The 10,695-nt window shown below is 49.2% G+C and overlaps 1 protein-coding gene across 1 annotated transcript; it reads right to left on the bottom strand.

The window, feature by feature from the left end:
* Positions 1-807: 807 nt before the first annotated feature.
* KD926_007739 (uncharacterized protein) lies at positions 808-10,515 on the bottom strand (the record flags this gene model as incomplete). The annotated part of the gene is made up of 4 exons (XM_053100619.1): positions 808-1,476; positions 1,550-2,325; positions 2,380-10,124; positions 10,178-10,515. 4 exons carry the CDS (start codon positions 10,513-10,515, stop codon positions 808-810), a joined length of 9,528 nt encoding a protein of 3,175 aa, XP_052955776.1.
* Between the last annotated feature and the right edge of the window lie 180 nt (positions 10,516-10,695).

Raw genomic sequence — 10,695 nt, 5'->3', positions numbered from 1 at the left:
CAGTATCACACAATTAACGAAATACGAGAAGGACAGACGACCGAACAAGAAAAAAGAAACGAGAAAACCCAGAGGGGAAGAGAGAAAAAAAGCAATGAGAGGGAGGGGACGGATACGGCACGGAGATGGCCAGTGAATGCAAGGAAAGGAAATTAAGGCGGGCAGTCGACGCAACGAACATCCATGTCCAGCTTCCAGGATTGTATCCAGTCAGCGTTCGCCGTCCTCGTGCCGATCTAATCTGTGTGACACACGTCTCTCTCCCAATGAAACCCGTGCGCGCGTCTAGGCCCGAAGCTTAATTCCGCCCGGCTCGGATCTGATAAGATGAGAGTGGCATTGTTGATTGTTTTGATGGTTTCCTCGTCTAGCTGTCCCACGGTCGGCACTTGTCCGATTATCGGGGTTCGTGGCCCTACGACCTGCGCTGCCCTAATCCGAGGCATTTTTTCGTTAGTTTCCGGTTTCCAATCTTTAATGGAGTTTCTTCACTTCTCTGTCGCCTATCTATACCGGATTAGGGAGCTTTGACCGAGGGTTTATGCCCGCTTGAAGCGTGCATGACATGGGATTTTCACTGGAACTGGAACTGGGTCAGTCCACTAACTGCCAATAGTCTCAAGATAGCTCCTCCATAGCACCCAGACGATCATCTTCAGCAAACCACTCCGTCTGAGGATGGAATCACTGAAACAAAAAGATATTCTCCGATAAATTTATGAAAAGAGCGCACACAGCAAATCAACTGTATTTGCAAGGGCTTTCAGCCGAACCGGAATCTACTCTACACACAACAAATTTGTCCCTTCACGAAACAACAACTGCATCACTTCCCTCGGTTTCGTCGTACGAATCGTCAAACATGTCCATCCTTTCATCACCACTGTCATAGAACTCATCCTCGTCACTCTCGACGCTTTTTCCGGTAGGACTGGTTGGTCGATCTCTGGCATCAGCCATGATCTGCGTCGTCGTTCTCCTGGTTTGAAAGAACGGATGGTCGCTGCGAAGCGGCCACTCTTGAACAACGTACCCCATGGGCGTGTGTGAGACGTCTTGCCCCTGGCGACGGAGAGCCAGCCACTCGTGTAGGAAACTAAGATGACGTTTTGTGCGTGCTTGAATGGCGTGAGCTGTTTCCTCGTTGGGACCCAACAACCTTTCCTTAGTCAGATGAAGTCCATCCAGAATGGTCTCATAGCTCGCAAAGTCAAAGTAGAGCCTCCCGGCGAGGAGGCCGAGCTCGAGCGGAAGCCAGGGTGGAGGTGTCCAGTTGGTCGGAAGATTTGGAATGGCATAGTAATCCAACCGATCAAACTGGAGCATTCTTTTGGTGTACGGGGCTGCATAGAGTATCAGATGTACGGAAGACGCTTCCATTCCTCGTAAAATAGGAATTATGTCTTCTGCCTCCTCCGGAATGACCACAACTGCAGTTGCTGTGTCAATGTGAACCAGAAGCCAATTCACGCCGCGCTATTGAAGGGGTATAGTTAGTTCAACACAATGCGATATAACGGAGGTCTTAAATCAAAACAGGGAAGAATACCATAAAGCTGTCGTTCTTTCTGCCAGTTCTCAATTTGATGGTTCTGGTGAACTCCACGGAAACGTAAAGATGAGGTAAAAGTGAGTCAGCTTCAATCTCGTGCTTTTCCGCTAACTGAGTGGCTTGTATGACATTCCACGCCTTAATAATCCCTTCGTGATCGATCAGACCGGTTAATATGAATTTACGGATTGATTCACTGAGTCCGGGGAATTCGAGCGCTCCCATACGCGGGGGTCTTTGAATCTCTCGTTCTTCCTCGATCTCAAAAGCAACTTCACGTTCCTGCTCGACCTCTTCCAGCGCTGTGCTGGTGACATGACCGAAAGAACTGTTGGACTCTTCCTTTCTGCTCCGCAACTCTTGGATGAAGGTGGCGACTTTTCCACTCAAGACGAGGCCCTTCTTGTCTGATGAAGACTGACTAGCGATCTGTCTAGTACCTTTTGGCTTGTAGAGCTGTGCTAGAGTCTGTTGTTCTGGCTGGCGCAGGACTTTCAAATATGCTTGTCTAGCCGTAGTATTCGTAAGGAAGCTGCTGTTCCGTGCTGCGGCTTCTGTACGCCGACAGAAGTCCACGCCCTGGGCCAGGTACAAGTGCTGAAGTTCTGCGTTCGTCGTGCACGTCTGATCAAGTAACCAGGTGATCACGTCGGAGGAGTCCAGGAAATCCATCGGCCTTTTTTTGCAAACGTCGAGAATATTGCGATGAACTTCGGGAGGGGCGATGAATGTGATTGACTGCGTGCTGCCTAACTGTCGTAGCCTCATTGCAGCTGAGAAGGACGGTTAGAGACACTGAAAAGTATATACATGGGCGGCAAACATACCTTGCACAGTCTTATCTTTCGTCTGCTTTAAGCCAAGAGTGAGAGCTCCTCTGGCATCGGCAGGTAATTTCAGATCGGTCCCCCGTGTGTGAGCCTCATCAAGATAGACAAGGCAATCGTTCAAGTTATCGGCGAACGGCGTTGCGAGGAGTGGGATCGTTTTCCCTTCCCTAAACTCCACCCAGGCTTTATTGTCCACCCCAAAATACACGGCAGCCTGAGCTTTCGTGTCTTTCTCCAGCCAGGCCTTGGCGAGTGCGCGATTTTTCATCTCTAGAATGTAGGCGCCCGCATCGATGAGAACACGGATTTTTCTTTTTTGTAGGTGCCCCAAAAGATCTACCTCGGAAAGCCTTTTCCCATCGAAACCTGTAGCCACTTCGTAATGTCTGTTGCGTTTCTGGAGTAGATACGTCAACACCTCGGCATTCGTATGTGAGAGGCCATCGAGGTCATGTTGCTGGATTGTGAGAGGAAGGAGCCTGCGGTTGTCATTGGTGCCACTGAACCCCGTGGTGAGTCCCGGACGACTGGCACATTTCTCGAGCGAGGCGACAATAGAGTTATTAAATAGAGGAACATCCCACCCAGAAGCCTGCAGCTTGATTGCGAATTGTCTTGCATGGATCGGGAAGACGAAGTTGTTCAGAAAATGGTTAATGGCAACAACCGTAAATCGCAAATGCCGCCAGATTTCCTGAAATTGAGCACTATCATCGAAGTTGATGATGTTCCAGTGTTTGAGTCTCTCTGGTAACGTTGCGGATGCGTGTGTCCATTTGTCGTACTCCAGAGATGGATCATCGGATCGTAAAACCGCCCGCAGGCTTTGCTGGAATTGCTTTTCGTCAAGTCCTTGGTGGTAGAAGGACAGGCAAGTAAAAATGATTGCGACATCTGGATGACCCCATTCGGCCTGTTCCGATGGGACACCTTTCGCATGGAATGGGACAGCCATAGGATCACGGCCTGGATGGAGCCCATACTGTACATTCCAGCGCTTTTTCAGACACAGTAGCAAAATTCCATGCACAAGTAACCCACGGAGCAAGTAAACATTCTTCTGGGCGCTTGGGTTATTATGGAAAAGTCCAGAAATGCATTCCAGAACCTCGGGGCTGGTCTTCTCTTCAGAGATAAAAGTCCTGATCGCATGATGTTCTTCGACCGTGCAGTTCCGCATAGGCAGGATCCAAGTCCGGGAACGGCACACGTCATCGACGATTCGTTGAATGAGCGCATTCTCGACATCATTTCTGAGAAAATACGCCACAGGAAACTGTGCCGCAGTTCTTTGCAGGATATCCATGCTGTGTGGATACTCCCGAGCGAGGTGGGGGATGTGATGTGAAACAAGACTGAGCACCGTGATGGTGACTTCCCACCGACTTGGGTGGCCGTCAACATTGAGCTGGGAGCCACTCGGATAGATCAACTGCGTGTTCACGGCAAGGGTAACGTCACATTCATCCAAAATATCGCGGCATGACTTGGCCATCCAAGATTGGATTGCAACCATCTCGGCAGCCTCGTCGGTGTTCATGTCGGAAAGTCTTTGCAGCCCACTGAGCTTGAATGATAGGATGTGCTCAGGTACAGCCAAAATGATACCCGCCCGACTTAGCATCTCGTAATGAAGCTTTTCGTACTCTCGCATGTGAGTTGATGTTGTCGGTGTCTGCCTGGAAAATGAGACATGGGTGATTTCTCGGCCTAGAAGACCCCCCAAACGAGATTGCAAGATCTGTGCAGTTTGCGATAGGAGCGACTTTGGAACAATGAGCCTGATTAGTCTCTTTCCATCAGCAAGTAAGCATGCAACCATTGGCATGATAACAGATGTTTTCCCCTGTCCCATGTTCATTTGTAAGACAGAATTGGACTGCGAGCTTGGGGACACCATCTCTCTGGCAACAATGACTTGATCCTCACGTATTTGGATATTTGAATCGAGCTCTAGCAAAAGCCAGTCGGGGGTTTGAGAAGGATGCCAGTTTGTATGACCGGTATTGGTATATTCTTGCCACAATTTCGCCCAGTCCTTTTTCATCAATGCCTCTTCCATCCGAAGGAGCTGCTGTAGCTTCGTGATTGCCAATCCATAGGAAATGAGGGCCGCTCTCACATTAGGTTCGATCACACAGTGGGATGTTGAGCGAATGTGCTCAAGAAGAGCCATCAGTGATACGCATGGCCAAAGATTGCCTTCTTGTAACCACGATGCTCCCGGATATTCGCATGAGAGTACACTGGATATCTTTGCGTGCATTTGAGAAATTATTCCACGAGCCGAGAAGATTTCGTTTTTGAGATTTGGAAGCCTTGTCTTGAAAAGATCCGTATTTGACCTTATTCTCATCTTCTGTTCTCGATATCTGTCTGGCGAATTGAGTGCAGCGATACTTTTCTCCAAATCCCGAGCATAGGTAGATCGTACAGGACAGTCCGATTGCATGAAGCTGCCTATAATGCTCTCCAATTCACCCGTTTCTGGTATATCCTCTTGGTAAAGCTCGACGTTTGATGGCTGACAAAACGTAGCCCACCATTTCCTAGATAGGGATTTGATGCGATGACTGGTGCTTTCCAACGATCTTGACTTTGAGACAGGTCTTTGTAGAATCTGCTTCCCAAGGGAGGGGATGTTGTAAGGACGATGCTTTGGTCCGAACACTTCACTCCGATAACAGGGAGGTATCCCAATAGGCACATGGTAATCGAAAAAAGACAGCCGGGTAAGTATGGCTTGAACGTCTTTCAAATGATCCGCGAACAGTTTATTGTTGTGTAGGCGCAACCAATCGGGAGCAACTGCCTCGATCGACTTTTCAACATCCAGGTACGTCGTCTCAAATCCGGCAGAGCTTGGCCTGTTGCAAGGCCACTGGGCAGTGAGAAAAGCAACAAATCTCTCATGTTCCATGGCGCACTTCACTTCGTGGTCCTCCCCAGCAACTTCGCGGCGGCGCTTATCACGATGTTTCCCATTATTCCTCGCTTCCCATACATCTTCGAACCGAGTGCAGAAGTGCTTAGTGAGACTCAACAGGACGCGAGTCGTGGGCTTTGCGTTGATCTCGAATTTTTCAAATGACGTGCATTGCGGATATTCCAGGTTTTTGAGATCATCAAAGAGGAAAAACGCTACCAATGTCCGGATCATTGTCATGTCAATATGATTCCTGAATGCTACAACGCCCAGATGGAACATCAGGTCGCAGGATTTGTCAGGGGGGCAGTCTTTGCACATGTTGACCAATCCGCCCCATTCCACAGCGAGGTCAGTAGTAATGCATTCCTGCAAGACGTGCGGTGTAAATCTATTTGCATAGCCCCCAATCATCGAGCGGCCTTGTAAAGCACCCGTTAGATCTGGCGTGGTATTCATGGACAAAGGGCACTGTGTCAATAATTCCGCAACCTCGCGAACATTGGAAACTCGTTGAGAGAGTGATGAATGGTCTCGAGAAATATATGGGAAGTCCAGTGCGGAGACTGACTGCGTGATCATGGTGTCCGGACGCTCGTATATAGACCGTCGCCACTGAGCTCGCTTACGCAGGTGGGCTGCAGTCAAATCATTGCCTGGGCGCTCATTGTCTTCGGCAACACTCTCACTTTCCTTGCTGAATAATGACAATCTCTCCGATTTCCTCACGATCGCTTTGACTAGGGCTTCAAAGGCATCGTGTTGCATGGTAACTGTCAAATTAGGATCCCAGGAGACGGTCTGCTGAGACCTTTTGTCTTTGGGATAGTATTCGCGTCGGGGTGTGAGACTCGATATAATCTCCAGCCGCTCGTACAGAAACGGTATAGGGGACCAAGGTTGAAGACACCCTGATTGAAGACATAAGAGTGCTTCTTCGGTACCTGTTCGGCCTGTGAGAGGATCTGGTACAAACGAGGAAGTAAACGCGTGCAGCCGCGCTTTGATTTCCATGAGCTGTGGCACTGGGGGACAATGCAGTCGTCCGAGATCTTTGTCAACAATGTATCTGGCATACCTCCCATCGTTGTCTAGTCGAATGGCGACATGCATTCCTTGTCGTCGATACTTGATTGGGCCCATGGGGGTGATGATCATGCGCTGCGAGGGGTTGCGGAGTACCAGCATGCTTTCCAAGCCAAACCAGGTGCCAACGTCCTGGTTCGTATCTATCTCAGCACGAAGCTGCTTGCAGTGCAAAAGCTGCCTGCTGTTGACATAAAAGCTCAGGTCCATGCGCTTGATCTCGATAGAAAGTGTCTTATCACTGGGCTGAAACACAGTCAAATTTTGAGGCTCCTCAAAGCCGCTAAACATCTCCACTATCCGTTGAAATATCTGGCTGTGTGGATCAACAAGAGAGACCGTTCTCCGAGATGCTATTCGAGACTTGAGGTCGATAGTCCAGTTGCCAGGTCTGCTGTACCAGATTCCTGGCTTACGTCTGATTTCAAGTGTCCTCAATCTTGAATTAAGCCAGTGGACGCAATCACAGATTACCGATGCTGGTAGATCACGATCTTGCCCATTGATGAAAATTTGTCGGGGTATCAATTCTAGGACTTCTAGGCCTTCTTGTGCATTATGGATTGCTCGCACTATCAAGGCCTGTCTTCGATACCCAATATGGATCTGGTGATTTTTGATGCTTAAAGCTAGCGTATAGCTCATCCCAGAGAGGTTTGATGGCATGGCAAAGAGCCGTTGGTTCCCAAAAAGATCCTTGAGAATCTCCGAGTCACTGATGTCAGGTGGCAGTTTACCAATGATTTGGCCGTTAATAAGAAAATGACCCTCAAGCAAATGATAGCAAAACTCCTGGGGTTCGGTGCTCGAGGTACCCTGTACGGTTGAAGTGACCCATCCTTTGTAATCGTCATGGAATATCTCCCAGCCGTTATACTTGCGCGGGCGATTGTCTGCTTCTGGCCATGCCGCATCCAAGGCTGCCTGTAGGCTCGTGGGATAGGTTGACACTGACAGCATGAGAGTTGATTTCATTCTGGCGACCATCTTGATGTCACGAATGAGCAGGTTTTTTGTTGCTGTTGAGAATTTTCTGAGGTCAACCACCAGGCTTTCCTGCATAGCGATTGTAGCTTCAACAAAGCACATGAAACTCGCCGCATTCATACTAACATCATTGTAGGCATGTGGATAAAATGTCCTCCGGCAAAGAAGCGCAGATAGGAAACAAAAGCGGGCGAATCTTTCCGTCATATCTATCTCCCGAGCATTTCGTGTCTCCTTGCGTAATACAATAACCCACGACAGTGTCACGCGCCGAATCCGCAACAAGAGACCCTCAGCCAATTCACGAGGGCCGAGAGCATAAAGCTGGATGGCCATCGTCAGCATTGACTCCATGTATGTCGTTTCACGCCAATTTGCGGAAATACTTTCAATGTGTTGGTGAATATTTTCAATAAGTCTCCGACAAAAAGCCAAATCATTGAAGAAGGCATGAACAGTTCGCAAGGCTTCGCCATGATTGTCTGATTTAGGACCAGTTTGAAGGACTAGCTGATGAAAGAGGTCAGCTGTACCTTGGACACTGAAGTTGACATTTGAAGAGCCCAGTTCAGCGAGAATCACCAGCCAGCGTCTGCACTTGCCCGCTCTGAGATTTTGATGAGCGATAAATTCATGGACAGTTAGATCCGAAGGACACTCGCTGAGGCTTGCAACTGCTTCGTACGAAGACGGACCTGGTCCGTCCGCTGTGAACTCGCTGGAGGAGTAGAGGTTCGCAAACGGGCTATTTGGGGGCACTGCAATTTTGAAATGATGGGCCAATGTCAAGGGTGCAGGAAATTCTCGAACCCACACGTTACGTTTTGAGTCAAAATAAGAGAACCTTAACCCCAAGGGCATCAGGACCATTCCAGTGTCAGCTGGGAGCCTTTTCCAATTGTAATGAGTCCCCAGATATGACTTCGTATGGGAGGCCAGAGAGAGCCCTTTGACATCTTTGTACTTGTTGTATCTCTGAAGTTGCGAATAATCTCCCAGGAGACATTCGGGGCTTTGGGTAGGCGGTTGTTCTGCCTGTGGGCAGAGAGTGTTTAAAATCTCCCATGTGGTGTTGCGGTATGCAGCAATTGCCCTCGGCATTTCCAGTTCAAATGCAACTGCCCTCCTTTCAGCCACTTTATGTGCAGGTGGAAGAAAGTCCTCATGGACTTGGATCTTCAAACGTTTACGTCTTCTCAGGTAATAGCAGTAGTTGCATCCCTTGATGTCGTGGCTTCCATCCTCGCTCTGCTTTTCTGTGCAGATGCTCGTTGCTCTTTTCTCGGTAAGATCGTGGAACTGAGCATTGACCTGTTCTAGCTCACTTTCCTTGTTCTTTCTGGAGACTAGACAGGCAGCTTCAATCGTCAAGAGCAGCAGATCTAGAATGGACGAATTTTCCTGATGAGAAAATTTATCTGCAAAGCAGCCCGGAGCTGGGTCTGAAAAGATGGTCGTGTCACCGGCCGTTGCCTGGCTACAGCGATCGTGGAGATAAGACTGAATACGTTGGAGTCTTTCCAGGTCTGTGAGCCGCGAAAGTAAGATGACATCGAGCAGTTTGGGATCAAACACCGGATGGAAATCTTTTAGAACCGGGTAGGCAACTGTAGCTGACATGTCCATGTCAACCCATAGTTCGAACAAAGTGAGAATGAAAATGCTTATTTGTTCGGGGTTTGAGGCATATGCATCCCCAACTAGGCTCAAGTATTCATCGATTTCATGCGCATATTTCAGGCACAGGCCTGCGGCGCTGGTGCGACCAACAGGCAGGTTATGCGTTCTGGTTTCTATCTCGAGTTCGGTCTGAGCGAGCAGGCAATAATCCGAGGTCAAATCACGAAATTGCTGCGTGCCCTTGGCCTGATCGAGCACACTCCTGTCAATTGTGCGTTGCTCGGACCTGCTTGACTGAGTTTCGTTGATGACGCCCTGAAGATAGGGACCGCTGTTCGGTAGAGACAATCGAAGGTCACTGTTCCCAGCCCATCGTGGCAAACGTGGCACCTTTCGGATAGACCGAGATTTGAAAGCACTCCATTTTGCTTCCGTAGCCCTGGTCATTCCTAGGATAGACCTGTGGTAGATTGGCCCCAATACTTCGATCATGTGCTGATATTCATCTCGCACTGCCGAGTTCTCCTGATCGGTGGCTAATTTTGCCAGACGGCGACACAGCTTCTTTTTAAGAAAGTCGCCTTGCTCGGGGTCTAACCTGTCTGATACATCGTCTAGCAACCGTGCAATCACTGTGCATATGAGGAATTTGTACAACAAACGTCCCACAGTTTCACCAAGATGGAAGTAGAGTAATCGCTGGATGCAGACGCGAAGAAGAAGCCAGTAAGGGCTCCGGCGCCAGGGTAGCTCGGAGTCATCCCAGATAACATCATCCTTGATTCGTTTGCGTAGCAGTAGGGGGTTTGCGCGACTACCCTTGGTTTCCAGGAGTGTAAAGAAGAACTGGGTGATTATCGCGGGGTCGACGGTGTCCCTTGTCTCACAGACCTCAACCCCAGCCTTTCTAGTCTTCGGTGTGAATTCATCGAGCAGCTCAACGCTGGCTTTCTCAAGGAATGAAGCTATATTATCTTGCAAATTGGAGTCTCGAAACTCATCCAGAGGCAGAGAGGCTGCTGCGCCTGGAAAATCCCACTGTAGTGCTCCACGAGCCGCAAGGGTCTGTTCTGCCGACGGGGATGTTTCGAAAGCCTCGAAGATCACAGAATCTTCATTGGCTCTAAGTACTCCCAAGTTAGCTCATGATTCAAATGCGAGGGATGATCAACTCACTCAGACTGCCGTATCATTACGCAGGAATTCTGCTCCACAATGTGCAATATTATGGCATGGTCAGGCTTCAGGTCCTTGAAGGCCCTGGACAGGCGTGCCTTGTTGATGTAGCCATTTTCGTTCACTAAGATGCAGGTCTCTAATGACTTCTGAATGACTCTCCACGTAGGCAACCTTTCTATCTCGCTGCTGTCACTGAGCACTTTGACCGCATCAAGCAGCCGACGTGTCAAGTCACCATTCACATTTTCCCCGCGTGGATCCTGCGCTCCTGGGAGCTGCGGGGGGAAAGCGATGTGATTATATATGAGTTGTAGGAGAGGCTGACTGGGCGCCATTTTTTCTTGATGACGATGACCGGTGTCGGGTGAGAAAGAAGAAGATAGGGAAGGGGGATATGGAAACCAGAGTGATGGGAAAGGGTTAGGGGGGGGGATGATGGGAGGTAGACGGGAAAGATGCAGGAAGTTGGAAGAAAACAGGGGGGACCATTCACTGAACTCAAGGTAAAACAAGAA

This window comes from Aspergillus affinis (assembly GCF_023601865.1).
Source record: "Aspergillus affinis strain CMG 70 chromosome Unknown NODE_47_length_219368_cov_88_841667, whole genome shotgun sequence".
Classification (NCBI taxonomy): domain Eukaryota; kingdom Fungi; phylum Ascomycota; class Eurotiomycetes; order Eurotiales; family Aspergillaceae; genus Aspergillus; species Aspergillus affinis.
This window is presented reverse-complemented; position numbering and strand designations above follow the sequence as displayed.